Consider the following 18,913-nt stretch of genomic DNA (forward strand, 5'->3'; position numbering starts at 1 on the left):
CCAGTGCTGTAATGTCTTTATTCCCGAACATGAACTTGCTTTTAAATGGCTGAATGTAAATTCTGATTTTGAATGAGTAGTTTGCAAATTTAGCACAAAATTTGTGGAAATCTTCTTTCTTTTCATTTCTCACACAGCTCCTCAAGTGCCTAACAGCATCCTGACATGTGCAGAAGAAATTCTGAATATCTGCATTGTCATATATATCACTTTACATAAGGAGAAACAGTGACGCAGAGTCTACAGTGCTACAGCAAGTTACAGAGTATACTTAATCAAAAAGTGTTATAAGCCAGGTAAACACATAACAGTTGAGACTGGAAGATAAAGATTATTTCCGTTCCAATACATGGTTATAAAATTAAAAGAAATGTAAAGTCATATTTCTGTCGAAGCTGCAACTTAATGCATTACTTTCTTACTTCAAGGTGCCAATTATTGCAAAGCAAATTTAAATTTTGCATTTAACTATTATATTCACAAGCTTCCTTATAATATCCAAATCTTAAGCAGAAGTAAACTTCACTGCCCACTCGTAAATCAACATTTCATCCATAGGATGCCCATACATCAGATTCTGGTTGGAAATTACTGTGATAATCATCAAGCCAGGGTGAACACTGTTAGTTGCTGGTGCTGCTTAAAACAACACAGCTAGGAGAACCGATCACCAAATAGTACAGGTTGAGTACGCATTATCCAAAATACTTGGGCCCAGAACAATTTCAGATTTTGGAATATACAGTATGATGAGTTAACCTGAGATCACCATCATTTCCAATTCTGAATTTACCTGCTATCAGTAAGCAGTTTTGTCTTAGACTTGTTCATCACACTTATGTACTTAACAGTAAAAAATATTACATGCCATCAGTATAATGAAAATATTATGTGTGCCGGATAACTAAAGCTGCACACCAGCATGGGGAGAATAGATACCTGAATCAGCTGTTGAACAACAACAAACAACGGCAGGCTTTCAGTCTCCACCTAAGATACCATGTTTTGATTAAAAGGTTACTGTACATTGTATTTGCACTGTATTTTACTTTTTACTTTAAGTTTTATGTAAGGTATAAAAACAATCGGCATTGTAGACTTGTTCTGGTGTTAGATTTTCATCAGCAATGGTCTTCGCAAACTTGTCAACGGATTTCCCTTCTGCCTCGTCATCAGCAGATGCTTCATCTTTAAAATTTTTATAACCTTTCAAATTTAATGCCATATCTTTTCTTCAATTTCTGCAACCAACCAGCTTGTTGAATATTCTCAATTATCTTCAGTTTTCAATTTGGTGTGATCTTGGCTTGTTTCATGATCAGATACTGTATGTGGCATTTATTTACTTTGGCACAGACAAATCCACTCTTTCAATACATGATTGAGATCTTCATTTATTGCTTTATGCAGAGTTTTTCTATTCTTCATTGACTTCTGCTGATTACATCTGTGAAGTCACTCTCCAAACTGTCTATAATGCACAGATACCTTCGCAATGCCTGGGAACCTTCCGAGTGCCTTGTTGGATTTTCCATTTGTGCTCAAAAAAACTCAGATATCAGAGGTTTTTCAGATTTTGGAATTTTGGATAAGGGATACTCAACCAGTATTCAGATCGATCATGGGGATAAATGTGGCACAATTGTGCACTTGCATTGGTTATAATATAGTAAATACCAAAGGATACAGACATTATATCGCAGGCATTCTATGTAAATGCAGCAATAAATATGTGAAATAGATAACACAGAAGCAGGAATTACTAAATTAATTAATAAAAACTCTATAAAAGGCTAAGGATTTCAAGTTAACACCTTACAGAATAATTTATTCTCTAACATCCTTGTCTATCCTATGGGATAGAACTTTGCATTTTTAAAGAATATAGTCACAATAAAAAAAAAAATCTGTGCATGAAGACATCACCTGAGTTTCACTCCCTAGCACTTATATTTTGCTATGATACACAATAAGCTGGGAAGTACTTTGTGTCACCATTAAGTATTAGAAAAATTGAGAGAGATGTCCACAAAAATGACATTAATGATAATCTTTAAAAGGTTGCAAAACAAATAGCAAGTGAGAGGATCAGTTAAAATCTTCAAGGGAGAAAAGTCAAGGCAGCCTGAGACCACGATACAACTACCATTATCATGACAGAAGAGGGGCATCAGCCAGAGAAACTGGAATAGAAGACTGGAGGAGGATGAAGAGGAAGAAACTGTCAAATCTGTGGAAGTATTGCTGAGGAACAGTATGGATCTTGAATTAGCTGGTTTGCAAGATAGGAAGTGAATTGGGACCTTGCAATCCATGAGAGAAGGCAAGCAGTTTGTAGAGGATGGAGCTGGTGGAAGGACAGATAGAAAGAGCATTAAATTAAAAATAACAAAGGCACACGTCAGTACCTGTAAGTCTGAGCCAAGGTTGATTGTACCTCAAGTTACTGAGCTGGAAGGAAGCAATCTTGACTTGAAGTTCAGCTTAAGGTTGATCTAAGGCTTTCGAAGGTAAGTGACACAGGACGTCAGTGTTGAGAGAAAGGCTACAGTATGTTTGGCATGCCAAGCATACCTTTATTTTTGCCAAATATTTTGACGAAAAGTATTCTAAATCTTTCATGACTTAACTGGACTGCTGGTGATTAAACCAATAATACAATAGTAGCAGTCATAGAGAGACATAACCGCAATACACATAATCTCGACTCACATATTATTGATGATGTTGTTGAAGGGCTAATTTGTCATATGAGGAGATAAGAGTTGAAAACAGAATTTGGTAAAATTCCTGTGGTAAGAGACCACAGGAGAACAGGAGTGTGTGGATGCAAACATGTGCTATGTACCTTCTATGAGAAAATATGCTATATATAGCAAACATATTACAAATTAGCAGAAACATTAGCACAAACACAACAATAGATTCTTATAGATAAACAACAGTGTTTTGAAAACATATAAACAAGACAAAACCACTTTGCAAAACCACATGAACAACTAGAAATATCAAATTGAAGAGCAGATAGTATCGATGACTAATTTATAAGACAGAGCCGCGAAAGAAAGGAATATTTACTTTGGGCTGGACTGCACCGACTCTCTGGACAATCACCTTCCAGCTGCACCTTGAGCATCACAATGCTCCAGAATTTGGCACATGAGCAAACTTGGTGCAGATATACAAAAGGTGCTCATGATCAAAGTTGGGCTCATCTGATAATAATTTTAAGGAATTACTAACATTCACTGTAAAAGAGGACAGTGACATTTTTGTAATTTTATTTTAAAGGATATTAATGTTTTCAGTTAACTTGTATTCTTTAAGTTTGCTTACATTTGATTCTGTGAATTGATTCTTTAATTTTCTCATTGACATTTGAGTGAATCCTCTTGCCTTTGCCCCAGCAACTGCTCTCAGTCCACTGTGCTCTGCAGCTAATGTGCAATGCATGGGATGCCTGAAAATATTGCAGAATTCTTAATAAAGAACTTTTGTTTGCATTTTAGTTGATTATCATATATCCTTAACTTTAATTCTTCTGTCCTCCTGATTTACTTGGATGGCAGCCTTCCCTTGTTGTGATTAAACTCTATGGCATGAATATGTTTGCCCCCTTTCCATGTATGCTATGCGCAGAGTAAAAACAACTTGTCAGCCATCATTCCGTTGCTTCTTTGTGCTGTCAAAAAACAACATAAGTTCTAAACATATATTTTCCTTCTGCCCAGTTGTTCCTGAAAGTTCAATGATGATCATGTCAGGCTAAAGAATTCAAAATTCTGCTTTTCACGAGTACAAAGGGAACTATGAGAAACTGTAAGTGCAACGGCAACCAAGTGATTGTCCCTGACAGCACATTCATCATATTAATTTGGCTCTACAGCAATGAATACAAAACTGTCTGTAACATATTTGGGAGAAATAATGGAATTAGAATTTACTGGACCTGAAGACCACAGTTCCAATGGAAATCACTGTAGCTATTGAATCTCATGGTTTGGATTTACATGCATGCACTGCCACTCTTGAAACACAGATAACACTGCAAGTGCCAATGCACTCCTGCTAGTTTTATGGGTTCCAAAGACAGAGCCTACTATTGTTTCCCAGAAATGATCAAACTAATGTGGGTTTAATTATTAATTACTATTGGTTTAATTACTTTACTCTATAGTCAGAAGCATCAAAACATGTTAAATTCCTTGGCAGTAAACTCTTCTACCTGATTCATCTTCTATCAGAACTTGTCAGTGGTAATCCAGTGTTTGGGCTTCTAACTATACCACCTGGGGCCTACATGCTAGCAGTACCTCCCCGCTGAACTCAAAGTGTGAGGAAAGACTGTATTAAAATAGGTGGAAAGGTATGTTATGATGATAATATGGTGTTTCTCCAGTGGGATGCAGATAGACTGAGGTAGATAGACAGATTGCATAATTGGGGAAAACCCAGTAAGAAGTGTTCAATGTGAGGAAATGTGCAATCATGTAGTTTGGTTAGAGAAATCAAAACATGGATTGTTATCAAAATGGAGAGAAGATGAAAATGAATGAAGTTTGGAGGCATCTAGATGTTCCAGTGTATAAATTATGAAAACTTAGCAAAGTCCAATAGGTTAAGAGAGCAGATGACACATTGACCTTTTTTGAAAAGACTTTGGAATTTAAGGATGGGGAAGTTTTCTAACAGATGTATTGGGTGTTGATGAGGCCATACTTGTGTACAATTTTATTCCCCTTACCTAAAAAAAAATGACTAGAGTAACATGAACCAGTCCATAGGAGATTCACAAAGCTAATTCCTGGGATGAGAGAGTGGTTCCATTAAAAGTGACCAATGGTTTTGGCCTACATTTTTTTGAGTTTAGAAGAACGAGAGAGTGACCTTATTCAAACATCTAAGATCCTAAGGGCTTGACAGGTTGTAGAGGTTGAGATGTTTCATCAGCAGTAGAATCATAAGCCACAGGACAGACTGCAAAATAAAGTGTCAGTCATTTAAAACTAAAGTCTGTGAGAAATTTTCCTGAGAGTCGTGAAGTGTTGGAATTCCCATTAAAATAATCCAAATATTTAAAATGCTGTGAAACTGAGGCTTGTGGAGAATTGACACAGTAGAGGAACTGAGGACAATATAGATAATCTGTGATAATTTTGAACAGTCTGGTGCTGGTGGACCTACTCCTGTTGCTATTTCTTGCATCCTTGTGATTGGCCTTCCACATCAGGACCTGCTGAGTACAGGCATGTCAGGAATGCTTGTGGAAACCAGATCAAATTCAATCTGGCCCAATAAAGAAAGGATGATATTTTCTCATTTTCCACATCACTGACGTCACTGATATCTGTGAAATCATCCTTATTGCACAAAATAGCACTAAATAGTTTAACTTCTATTGTTAACTAACATTCATCTCTTGAAAATATACCGATGTAAGCTGTGGTTCTCACTGAGCCCAATGTCATCCGTAGGTGCAGAACTTAGTTTTTCTTTCATTTCATTTAAAATGAGATTCTGAACTGCTGCAGTGGCTAAAATATTGCATAATGGTATGCAAATGCAAAGTATTCTATGAGGTATGAATGGCTAAATTCAAAACAAAACCTCAAGTTTATACAAATATAAAAATATTTAAATCCCTCACAAATACTACTGATTGTAGAACGGATGATGGAAGAACACGTGAAGCAGAGATTCAAACCATAGTACAGGTAACCCATTAATCATCTTAAAAAGGCCATGTTGTGTGGCAGTGGACACACACACATACTTGTTCACCCCACATCATTATGGAATCAGAGCTGTGCCTCTCAAAAGCTAGCAAATTTGAATTCCCTTCAATAACCTTTTTTTGCAGAATTAAGCTACACATTAAGTTAAACCTAATCAACTAAATATGTAGTTTGAGTTGTCTGATAATGACAGTAGCACTCAGATGCTGTCATACTAGATTTTTCAGGTTGTTTTTGCCTGCAGCAACTCTTACAAATGCATTATGCCTTTAGATGCTCAAATCATTATCAGCCTTGATATTAGTAAGGAATTTCAATAATTATATAGAAAACTTTTGAATTGTTTGAATAATTTTGCTTAGTATTACTTTGAAGTTATTCCTCACCATGGTTACATCCCTATGAACACATAGAGCAGGTGTTTGAACTCATGAAGTCCTCTCACTTATAATTAGAACTACCACAGACTCAAAAATCACACTCAGTCTTCTTTGGACAATTCTAAGAATACACTCTCTGATCTAGTAAAAAATACAAAATGATTATTGACTCATGCTTTCATAATTCAACTAAGGAAGAGTTCCCTCCACAAACATTTTTCTTTAATTCAGCAGATGTGCCCGATGAAACAGTTGATATCAATCTATTAACTCTTTATAATATTAATATCTCAAGACTCTCTAAGTATATTTAAATTTTAGCAGGCAGAATTTAATACCATTCTGCATTACTTTTGAGAAGATGCGAGGTAAGCATTCCAGACAAGTTGTTAGATTATTTTTCCAGTTCTGAAACAATGTGCTACAAAGTCAAGATGGTATGCAATTGGGTGGGACCTTGAAAGCCGTAGTGCTCTCATGTTTTTGTCTTCTTCTCATTCTAAGTGACAGAGGTGGTCAATATTATTCGAGTGGGAAATTTCCTGCAATGCATTTTGCAAATACTGACTGAAGCTACCATGCCCCAATAGAAGGAGTGCATCTTATTTATGGATTGTGCTTCTTGAGTGTCCTTGGAATCATACTCATCTAGGAAGATGCAATATACTCAATCACATTACTGACATGGCTCGTAGAGAGCCGTAGGTAATTGTTTGAGTGTTACTCTTATCAATGCTGTCATGGACAACTCTGATGGATACACAGATGAGGGCAAGGCCAAGTAGATTTTTCCCTTGTGTTGGTTTTCTTACCAAATGCTGCAGGCCCAATGTGATTGCTGCGCCCTTCAGGACTTGACCAGCTCGCTCAGTGATGGTGTTGCTGAGATACACTTAGTGATGGAGACTGAAGTTCCTCCACCCATTCTGAGTTCTTGATAACCTCAGTATTTCTTCTAAGTGCTATGCAACACAGAAATTTATTATCACCCAAGGGAAGGAGTAATTATTAGACAATATATTGGAGGTTTGTGAGTCAGATGCACTTCAGATGTTAACTATTTAGAATGCAGTGGAAGGAGGTGGGAAAATCAAAAGGGCTTTGGATACCCTAGGTCTTGGCCCAGGAAGGCATTTGATTTAGGTACAAGGGTGGCCCTCTCTAGCTAAACCTACTGTGGGCAGTTTCATTACAGAAACAAATTACATTGTATGGCATGTTTCTGGTAATTCATGCATTATTTATTATTATTTAGAGATGCAGTGTGGAACAGGCCCTTCTGACCCACTGAGCCTCACAGCCCAGCAACCCACCTATTTAACTCCAACCTAATCACATTGTGGAGATGTTTTGTGCAGTATTAGCTTAGGAACATTACATAAAATTAACTTGTGTAAAGAGGCATAGAGATACATTTTAAGGATATATATAGAGAGAGACAGCTATCCAAAAAAATGGCAGAAGGGGAAAGCTAGGAGTAAGTGGAAGGGGTAAGGCATGGCTTCACAGAGACAGGGGGGCTGACACCACCTCCCAAAAGTCTGTTGGTGCAAAGGCAAATCTCTTGTCTGAGCCAAGTGCTAACAGCTACTTAGAATGCAAATCAAGGAGCTATGCATTATATTAGATGCTGTTTAAGATTATCTTGTCAAAAGGGGTCTTCTGCTCTCTCAAACATTAACTGGAGGTCATATGAAATACTGATTTCACCTACACTTGTCTGTGCAAGACAACCAGGGTCATTCCTCCAGACACTGTTAAAATAGACCAGTCCTGATCCCTATCGTACCTGAATTCTGAACCCCTTCTAGCCTGTTACGCTGATGTGCATACGCATCCACACCATTGCATTCTAAAGGAGTATGAAGTTTGGCAATTTGGCACCATTGAACCATTGATGTAACAAGCCTGCCAAAATATCCAGGCTCAGAAAAGTAACCTGCATGATGTGTTTATTAGGCATATGCCACTATAGTTATATTTTACACATCTGGCCCCAGGCTCTATGAGGCTACTGCTCTTATGAAAAACTATGAAAAAAATTGCTAAAATTCAAAAATGAAACTTCTGCGCAGTATAAAGATTAATAATTAATATCAAGGGAGTATTTGCCTCCTTAGTGAGATTGGTCTTTGTGTAAACTCTCTGACACGCAGATTCAGAGATGTGCAACAATGAAAAACATATGCTCCAAATTCTGCCTGACACCCAATTCTTTCTCAGGTTACCCAAAAACAGATAAAGAAAAACTGGACATATTTTCCCTATTTTACCACCAGAGAAGAAAAAAACATCATAAGTAAATAATCCCTGAATGGACTTCTTCATAAGTTAATTAAAAATTATGGTTCTTTTAGCTACAGATACCAGCCATTGTTGAGGTGCAAGCTGTTGAGAATATGCGATTACAATGAAATTCTGTAACAATTGCAAGGATACATCCATGCAAAAAAGGTACATCTCACATGCATAATCTACTTTTACTTTCTTAAAATATCTCTTCCTAGAATTTGCTTTAACTTAGTCCAAGCCATTGTTTTTTCTGCTTGGGTCTGCACCTGATTCTGGAAGAAGATCAGACAAGATCCATTGAATTTTCCTGAACTTCTAATTGAGAAGAGATCTTGTTTCTTTAATATATCCCACGCCGCAGATTGCTTTGATCAAATTTTCTGTTTCCCGCACGGGGTCCCTTACAAAATCAAGGACCTCCTTTTGAATAAGTCAATACGCAGTACACTGAAGAGCCCTTCTCACTGAGCCTACATCAACAACACAGTAAACACAAGTGTTGATCATTTAGCGGTCATAGTTCTATTGATAGCAAAGCCAGTGAACAAATACCACCAGGAAAGGAATACTGCCCTGCCAGCTGGATGCCAGACTTCATGTTTGTCAACGTATGACAACCTGGTCACAAAGGACAAATCATTCTCAACATATTGCTATTGGGAAAAGAACATATGTCTCCTACAAAGCAACTCCAGTAAGTCACAGGGAGAAAGCTGGCCCATGAAACTGCAATGAACATCCATCATTTATTAGATCCACAGCATGCTAGATAAAGTGTTAGTGAGACTTTCAATGGTATTGTGGGCATGAAAAGGCAAATTATGGTGATGGCAAGTGGATGGATACAATTACAAAGCATATGTATTCTTAAAACCCATGCATGTGCAAGTGTAATGGACAAATTATAGGATCCAGTGGTGCTGGGCAGTCATGTTGTGAAGACACTTATTAATTTCCTGCAAAAATTATTTCATTATTGAAAGACTGATTTCTTTGGCTGTCACGGTCTCAGTAATCATGTAACTACTCATTTAAACTCACTTAGCTTGGTTGAGCTTGCCCGATGCTAGGAGAGTCTGGACTGTGTGCCAGCGCCCACCTTTCCCAACCTTCCCATTGGCAGCTTCACCCCGATTACTGATGGAAGATCCGCTGCTCTTCATGCTGTTGCTGCGGGTTTGCTTCTCGGCCATGCGTGTTTCTTTTTCAGCTACTGGAGCTTTGTTACCGGACATGAGAGAGCCACTAGTACGGACAGGAAGCAGAGTGGACAGAGAGTGAGTCAGCCCTGATTGAAGATTGGAGTAAAGCAGATCTGCCGCTAAAGCACATCAGTGTACACCTACGCAGCCCTTTCTTCCAAAGCTCAAAAAAAAAACAGAAGGGGATTAAGCAGCCAGAGAAATTCTATCAACAGCATCAAGACAGCATTCTTAAAAATGTTAGTTCTATCACACAGTGTAACGGAAACCTCAACGAGCAACCCTCTGCTATCCCACATTTGAAAGATAGATCAGATGAGTTGTGAACTTCAAGCAAGGCACATGATCAGCAGGGTTGTTCGTCTCCATGGGGTCAAGTTATCCATGGGGTTGCAAAGGGTTTGGGAATGGGCGTGAGTGGGTGATTGGGTGGATAGGTAAAAGACAGAGGAAGGAAGCTTTACATACTATAGAAAACCAAACCATTGAAAGAAACTCACTTGAGTGAAAGACGTGGGTCACCATAAGGTGCATAAGGCGAAATGTTTAGAATGAACTCCTTTGGAGGGTAGGAACTCCATTTCTTTTGTACAGTGCTGTCATTGTTATTCCAAAAGTCTTTGTCAAGATCACTAGAACAGCAAAGAGAGAAAAGAAGGAAAACACAACAGAAGCTGAAATATGAAAAAATATGTTTGTTAAAGATGGATTTTATTACTGTGGCTGAATACTTTGGTCAGGTGGTGAGCAAATTCCCTGGCAGAGGAAACAGCATTTAACAACTGAGTTCGACATGAGTCAACAGTTTAAATGTTCATGCCCAAATCTTTGGCGAAAATTGGAATTTTTTTTGTGTGAGATTTGTCTTAAAAAGAAAACACGTTTGTTAGCCCAAGGACTTCAGGAAAAGTACATTTTGCTAAGCAGAAGGTATACTGCAGGGAGCAAAGTAGCTGAATTGTTAGTCAGAAACAACAGAAAATGGCATCTCCAAGAATTTTCTTTTCACAAAGTTCCTAGTAACCAAGTGAAAGCCATACCTGACTGAGGTCATGATAGGTCTGCAATGCTTTGAATACATTATGTACTCAAAATCCTAAATCCTACTACATGGTGTTTCTACTTCCTTCAGGCAAAGGTAAAGTGTAGAGGAAGCATTCATTCAAATGAGTTTACACAAAGCATGATGACATTCAGCTTGTTTACCATGTCTGAAGACCCTTCCATTCCCATTCAATATCAAAAGGAAAACAGGAGATTTTATAATGGCAAGTACTGGAGTCCCCTTCTCTCGCAATATTTACAGCACACAAAACTTCATCGTGTGATAGAAATTCTTGACCTAAATCCTTCACAAGTTTGTGAACAAAAGATGGGTAAAGAATAGGATACAGAAGGCCACAGACCATCTGTTAGTAAATGGGATTAGTTCTGATGGGCACTTGATGCTTGGGAAGGATTCAGTTGGCCAAAGGACAGCCACTATGCTGTATTACTCCATGACACAGAGGTTCACTTAGAAATGGAGAAAGCAATTTTATACTGAAGAATGAAGGAATGACTGAACTTCTTCATTTGCTTTTACTTTTTAAGAGTTGAAAATGAAAATGAGAGTCTTGGTGCATGACGGTCAGTGTTTGCAGGTGGGCGAAAGGGCCTATTTCTGTGCAGTATCTCCTTATAACAATATGAAACATCTGTAGAAGTTGTGGAAGATCATCACTGAAGGTAACTATAAAAAAAACTGTTTGAAATGACAAATCAAAACATGGAGAAATCAACAAAAGAAATATATCATATAAGACAGGAGATGGGGCAGCACAGGTACTATTCAAAATTTTTCAAATCTTTATGGAAGAATGATTTGTTTCCTAAAGAAAGAAGAATGTGTTCAGTAGGGAAACTGTAGAAAAGCCAGTTTTAACTGCATTATGGGCAGACTTTGAAGTTGAAATTTTCTTTTGCCTCACATGGGAACATCAAGAAACGAGAATCTCTAGCACATTTGAATTGCACACATGGATACTGAATTTGTTCATGACAAATATTGATGGAAATCACTTCCACCTCTCCCTTTTAAACCACCTGGGGCTTTAAAAATCTTCAAGTTAGTAAGCATCTTCCCTATCTTTAGGATATTCAAAAGCATATCATAGAAATGAACTACTTTAACTTAGATTAACAGATTGGTTAATAAGTGAAATGGAGTTTTGAAATGTCAAATCGATTGAAACAAGCAGTGAGCCTGAATAAAATCATAATTGAGGAACACAACACAATGTAGGCAAATCTAAAGAGAATAATATCATGTAAACGAGAAGCCAGTGGTCCTCATTTGAACATCCCATATAAATGGAAAATTAGATCATATGAATAACTTGGTAGGAAATTTATGGGGATGGTTAGATCATAGGAAGCAATAGTAAGCAATAATAAAAGTAATATTTTTTTGATGTTGCAAGATGAGAACAGGAATGGGTTCAAGATTCAAGATTGTTTAGTATAATTTCTAGTACACAAGTGTAAAGGAGACTGAAATTGTTACTCTGGATCCAATGCAGCAGAAAAAAAACACAATAAGATAAAGAACACAAAATAATAAAAAAGCACAATAAATATAAATACATACGATAGCTCTTATACATAGATTGATTTTGTGTCAATAAAGGGGTGAACTGCCAATAAATACAAAAGAAATAATATTAAAATTTGATAACAGAAATGAATTTGGAAATGAGGAACAATGCAGGACACTAAGACCGCTTTGTAGAGTGAATACATAGAAAGCAGATGTGGATTGGCTTGAGCAAGTGGGTTAGATATAATGACCACATGAGATTCCCTCAGGATTTAATGCCCATTGTCATAATACGTATCAGCAAGAGATCTTTACCCTATCAGGAAAATCTTTATAATCAATTTTAGAAAATTTTGCATGATTTTCTCAACAAAGTTGGCAATTCATTTTCACTGGGAGAACATACTTTATTGCAGCAACAGACAATCCCTGTTCTCAAACCAGATGGCCAACCCATCTCTGGAAAATAATGGCAAATTTAATGCTAGCATCTACTCTTTGGAACATCACCTTTGGTAAAGACTGTCAAGATCTTGGAAGTGTGCTCAAGAGATACATGGGGGATGAAAAATTTAGTGGGCGTTGTTCCAAAAGTTTATAATAGAAAGTAAGGAAACATAAAGTAAGGAAATACTATCGGACTGATAGCTAAAATAATTTAAAAAGAGAACCAAATGTTAACGGAAGTACCTTTAAAAATTAATAACAAATGCAGAAAACGCTGGAATCACCTTTCTCCTTTCCCAGTGTCGACAAAGCATTCCAGACATGAAAAGTTAAAGTTGTTTCTCTTTCTACAGGTGCTGCTTTACCTGCCGAGAGTTTGCAAGATCTTCTGTTTTAGCTCAGATTTCTAACATCTGTGGCTTTTTTACACTTTGAAAATGTGATTAAGAATATATCACCTGACAGCATTTGGAACTACTTTCAGAAACAGTAACTTTCAAAAAGAGAATAAAGAATGCATAGATACTTGAAAACGATTTGTGTTTTAAAGAAAAGACAAAGGGGAATGAGTAGGGAATTGGAATTGGGATTAATTGACATCCTCTACTAAATGGGCAGCTGGGGAATCACTTCTGTGCTAGATAATTTTATGATTACCACTATTAATCTGTACATCTGAACTCATTAATGATCAAATAGAGACTTTGCATTTAGAAATCTTCGTAGCCTCTCAGGAAGAGATTTTGGTCCTCCTCGGCATGAGAGAACATCTCAGCCTGAAACGCTGGCTGTTTACTCTTTTCCATAGATGCTGCCTGGCTTGCTGAGTTCCTCCAGCATTTCGTATGTGTTGCTTTGGCTCCTCCTCTGGTCAATTTATATTCATGACTCAGATCCTAAAGCAAACATATGGTCAAAAATGTCCCCCAAAGCTTTTGAAATGGGAAGCTGCTGAATCCTCACTCTCAAAATGTTTGTGTTCAGCTTTTTAGCTAAAATGTGTGACACAAACTAAGAATTCATTGAAAGGTCAAACACTGCTGAAGAGGAGAGGTGATATGAAAGAATATGAGAAATTATGAACATTTTTTAAAAGTTAAAATTGAATACAAACAAAATGGATGGTTGTGTCAATCTTCCATGGGATTAAGTTGTGGACCAGCACAGACCCAGCATTAAGTCACGGAATGAGGCCACTAAAGGACTCACACAACAAATGGGAGTCAAATGACACAAACTACTGTATATAGTTACTTTGTCCTACTATTTACTAGGAATCCAACATTCCCTAACACTTTCAAAGGAAATATTATAAAACATGAAGATCTGAAAGGAGATTGATAAACCAATCCACTAGTTGGATATTGCACATATTGCAAAGATATCAGAACCATTATTAACATAGCTAAAGAAAATATCCAAGGACATTTTTATAAGTAATTAGTGTACAATTAATGACATTCCTTTTAAGAACAGATAGGATCCATCCAGGAATACTGATCTAATTATCATAAAGCTTGGAGGAAATATAATCAAATTCTTTGTTAAAATTCTCTTCCAGTAGCATCCAGGAGACAAAAGTATTTCTACATGTAGATAGCATTGATTGCAAGAAGTCTGCTTGCTAAAAAAGGAAATATCTGAAGAATATTATGAAAATAGTAGAAAGGCAATGGATGAGGTGAAATGTACTTGCTGGAATGAATGCAAAATTGAAAAATGAAACTTCTCAAACTGGTTACACAGGCTAGGGTGCCTTTCTTAAGAGAGAGGATTGATTTGTGCATTGCACTAGATTTATTTTTTAATACTTATTGTGTTAATTTATTTGAGTTCAGTGCATATCGGAATAGTTGTTGACCAAATGCTGCAACTATTTGTTGTCGGCATTGTGTTCTCCCTTGAATCACAGAACGTTACTATGCTAGGGACAAGGATAGGTCTTCTATGTTTATATCCACACTGAAAAGGGTAAGAAATGTGGTATTTCTGATATGTTCAAATTTAATATTTCTAATATCTTGCTATCTTTAAAAAAAATTATTACTGGTTCACTTCCCTCCCCCCAATATTTCTATCATGCTAATCCATTTTCTAACAATTGCCTATATTATACCCTCTCTTTTCTTTTGGCTCTCTTCAATCCAACTCCATATCAAATAGAGAAAATATCCTAATTTACCTGATCAAAAGACCTCATGAGTTTGAAAACTAATGGAACATTAGAATATAGAATTAAAGCCAATCAATATTACACAAATGACAGCATAGTGTCACTGCATACTGTATTGATCTGCAGTCTGATTTGTAGTTCCTTTAAAACTGGGCAGAATAACCACTTACAACAATGTATCATGCATAAAAGTAAAATTAATCTGCATTTTAACATTCTAACATTAACACACATTTCCTAGCAGTGGGAGACAATCCAATTCTTTTCGAAGCATGCTTCACATGAACGGCAAAGGTGGACTTCAAAGCAACTATTGTGCCAGGGAAAATCAGTGGCAGGTACTGATAAGTTGTCATGCTGTGTACTGACATTAAATTTACTTCATTTCCACAAAATGTCAAACGGCAAATATATCAGCAGGCCAAATTATTCTGTTATCAGATGGCCAGATGCCAGAGCAACTTAAGGAAAACTCTATTATAATATCCTTCTGAGATATTTTATACAGAATCATATTAGATGGAAGCAGGCTGCAGAAACTTTTTGCAGAATATAGTATATTGAGAAAAGATATGCTCTATACATATCTTCAATTTAAAACTCATCTTTTGGCTTAAAGTTCTCTTCAATTAAGCCTAGGTAAGTGTCTAATACAAAGCAACATGTTAATAATCTTAATATTTTCAGTTCTAACTATGTATTTGACTGTTGTTTTAATTTTCTGTTCTTGGCAAAATCCCCTTGATGACATCATTTTATTTCCAGCTCAATACCCTGACACACTTGTCCAACTTTCTGCCATTCATGTAGGATCGTCATTCTTTTAATTTGTATCTGCTAATGACTGGAAGACCCTCTGAAAAAATGGTTCATTTACAAAGCTTATGTTTAAAATTTCCATGCTTGGATTTTTTTGAATATCGCATCATCAATATTTCTTCACTAAACAAACTCCCTAGTGCCCTCAGCAGTTGTGTACCTATACTGGAATGCTGTACTGCTCTTCGCTAAATCACAACCTAGAACTTCAGCTTTAGGGAGCTGAGATTTTAAAAAGGTGTAACTTAATGCATTTTCTAAACTGTGCAATGGTTAATGTGTTTTTGACCAGCCACCCTATGCAGCACAGCCCCCAAATTAATTATTCTTCACAATAGCTACTTTATCACAACGATCTTTGCCTGAACAATCTGCCTGTGTTGTTTCAAAAGAACATCGCAATGAATACAATGTCATTGAACGTTTTTGGTTGTGGCTTTCTTGTCACTGAATATATTTTATTTCATTTAAAATCAGTCAGATTGGTGCTTTTCTTTTCGTCAGATACATCATTTGCAATAATGAATGCACCAATTTAAAAGCGTTCTGCCACCGTAGGCACTCACTCCATCCACTTTTCTCAGTCTTCGCTCTGTCAATTGTTATCCATCTACAGCTGCTGTCAATGCAGTATGGTAACTTGCGAAGGCTACTCTGACAACACTTCCCCAAGCCACCAGGGGTGGCAAGAAATGAAGCCCCCCTCCCACTTTAATCTGTCCCCTTCAACTCACATACTAAGTGAGGAATATATATTGCTGTTTTTTTCATTGTCACTGGATGTGAAACCTAAAGTGTCCTAACTAACAAGAATGGCAGCAGTTCAAGTACCCATTACCCCCTTATCAGTCTCCAAATAAATAAATTGATCACTTCCCCAATAACATTTCTATCTTAGAAACATAGAAAACCTATAGCCCAATACAGGCCCTTCGGCCCACAAAGTTATGCCGAACATGTCCCTACCTTAGAAATTTCTAGGCTTACCCGTTGTCCTCTATTTTTCTAAGCTCCACGTACCTATCCAAAAGTCTATTAAAAGACCCTATCATATCCGCCTCCACCACCATTGCCAGCAGCCCATTCCACACATTCACCACTCTGAGTAAAAAACTTACCCCTGACATCTCCTCTGTGCCTACTCCCCAGCACCTTAAACCTGTGTCCTCTTGTGGCATTTCAGTCCTGGGAAGAAGCCTCTAACTATTCACACGATCAATGCCTCGCATCATCTTATATACCTCTATCAGGTCACCTCTCATCCTCCAGGTTGAAGGAGTTGTGGATAGTGTGGAGGGTTGTCAGAGGTTACAGTGGGATATTGATACGATGCAAAACTGGGCTGAGAACTGGCAGATGGAATTCAACCCAGATAAGTGTGAAGTGGTTCATTTTGTTATGTCAAATATGATGGCAGAATATGGTATTAATGGTAAAGATCTTAGCACTGTGGAGGATCAGAGGGATCTTGGGATCAGAGTCCATAGGATGTTCAAAGCAGCTGCGCAGGTTGACTCTGTGGTTAAGAAGGCGTAAGGTGTATCAATTGTGGAATTGAATTTAGGAGCCGAGAGGTAATGTTGCAGCTATATAGGACCCTGGTCAGACCCCACTTGGAGTACTGTACTCAGTTCTGGTCGCCTCAATACAGGAAGGATGTGGAAGCCATAGAAAGGGTGCAGAGGAGATTTACAAGGATGTTGCCTGGATTGGGGAGCATGCCTTATGAGAATAGGTTGAGTGAACTTGGCCTTTTCTCCTTGGAGCTTCTGATATAAAATTTCATCTTTTTATTTGTTTCTACAATTTCTCCCTGACTCTTGACATTCTCATCTTCTTTCACTGGTATCCAAGATTCCTTCTGATCCTACCCTAGATTCCTGCCACAGTACATTATTCCACAAAAATAATCTGCTGAATCAAGGAAATAAATGCATAAGCACTAATGAACCTTCCACTATAGTTATATCTAGTAAACTGTGGAGAACAATGTAAAATTCCCAAATATTAGTGCATCAGCGTGGCTCTATATTGTTTTAAATCTGTGTCTGTGACACTAATGTTAAACAACGAGTTGCAGTTGGGGCATCATACTCATGATTATAGTATGTGATCTTTTTTACAGCAAGCAATTTGCTCAGAATGGGGCAAGTGGATGTGACAGAAACTAAAACAACTTTTCTCAGTGAAAGCACTATGATTTTCCAGAAAAGAGTAATAAACAGCCTAATTAATACAACTTACATGTATCTTTGTCACAAGCAGCGTCATCTCAATAAAAGTGAGAATTTTGTCAAATAAACAAATTGATCCCATTTATTTTGTTTTAATCATTCTGGTAGACTCCTCTAGAAAAGCTGACTGGTGGATAGCTAGTCCCAGTGCTGGTTTTAGACTGTAGTATCCTGCTGGAGTTGTTTGGATTTAAATCTTCTGGTAGCCCCCCACAAAAGAAAACGTAGCTGCTGAAAAGCCAAGAATTTGGTTTCAAGATTTACTCTGCACCATCCCAATCTGGTACTTGGCTGCAATGAAGCTGAAGATGATTGTACATAAAAATCTGCATTGTGGACGGTCAGTACAGATGAGGCGTTAACCTACATTTAATAATACAAACTTGCCTTGGGAGTGATTGATGGAATTTTCATTTAAACTATATTGACAAGGCAAAGGGAGCTTCATACTTTATTCATTCTTATTATTGAAGTCCTGTGGGGGTTGGTTGGGGCACTAGATGGAAAAAGTTGCAAGTATTCTATTCTCGAGCACTGACAACCGTCTTTAGTTTAAATATTTGGATAGATTTTCACAAAATAGACTGAAGGCATTTTCATAAAAAGAAACTTTGTAAAGATGGCTTTGGACTTTCTACTTTTATGATCTGAAAACACATTTGCTGACTCCGCACTGTTAAAAATTGCACTTTGGGATTCTATGCTTTGGGTTTAATATCAGGGTCCATCCTTAAGTCCACATATTTATGCAAGAAGTGATTTAAAAAAAATTATTTAGAGATACAGCATGGAACAGGACTTTCTGGTCCAATGAGCCACACTGCCCAGCAACCGATCTAATTAACCCCAGTCTAATCACAGGAGAATTTACAATGACCAATTAACTGATTAACTGGGACTTTGGACTGTGGCAGGAAACCGGAGCGCCCATAGGAAACCCACGTGTTCATAGGGAGGACCTACAAGTTCCTTGCAGAGGATGCCGGAATTGAACTCCGAACTCCGACGTCCCGAGTTATAATAGTGTCACGCTAGTCGCTGTGCTGAATTGTA

At 37.4% G+C, this 18,913-nt stretch overlaps 1 protein-coding gene across 2 annotated transcripts in view; it reads right to left on the reverse strand.

Moving 5' to 3' along the window:
• LOC132397220 (synaptotagmin-7-like) overlaps positions 1-18,913 on the reverse strand; it is a 518,616-nt gene that overhangs the window by 122,895 nt on the left and 376,808 nt on the right. Inside the window, exon 4 of one of the 2 annotated variants that reach the window (XM_059975674.1) lies at positions 9,449-9,652. The exons of the other annotated variant lie outside the window; for it this stretch is intronic. Coding sequence (XP_059831657.1) covers positions 9,449-9,652 — 204 coding nt within the window. The remainder of the gene's footprint in view (positions 1-9,448; positions 9,653-18,913) is intronic. 2 annotated transcript variants of the gene reach the window in all.

The sequence above is a fragment of the Hypanus sabinus genome, chromosome 7 (assembly GCF_030144855.1).
Source record: "Hypanus sabinus isolate sHypSab1 chromosome 7, sHypSab1.hap1, whole genome shotgun sequence".
Lineage (NCBI taxonomy): Eukaryota > Metazoa > Chordata > Chondrichthyes > Myliobatiformes > Dasyatidae > Hypanus > Hypanus sabinus.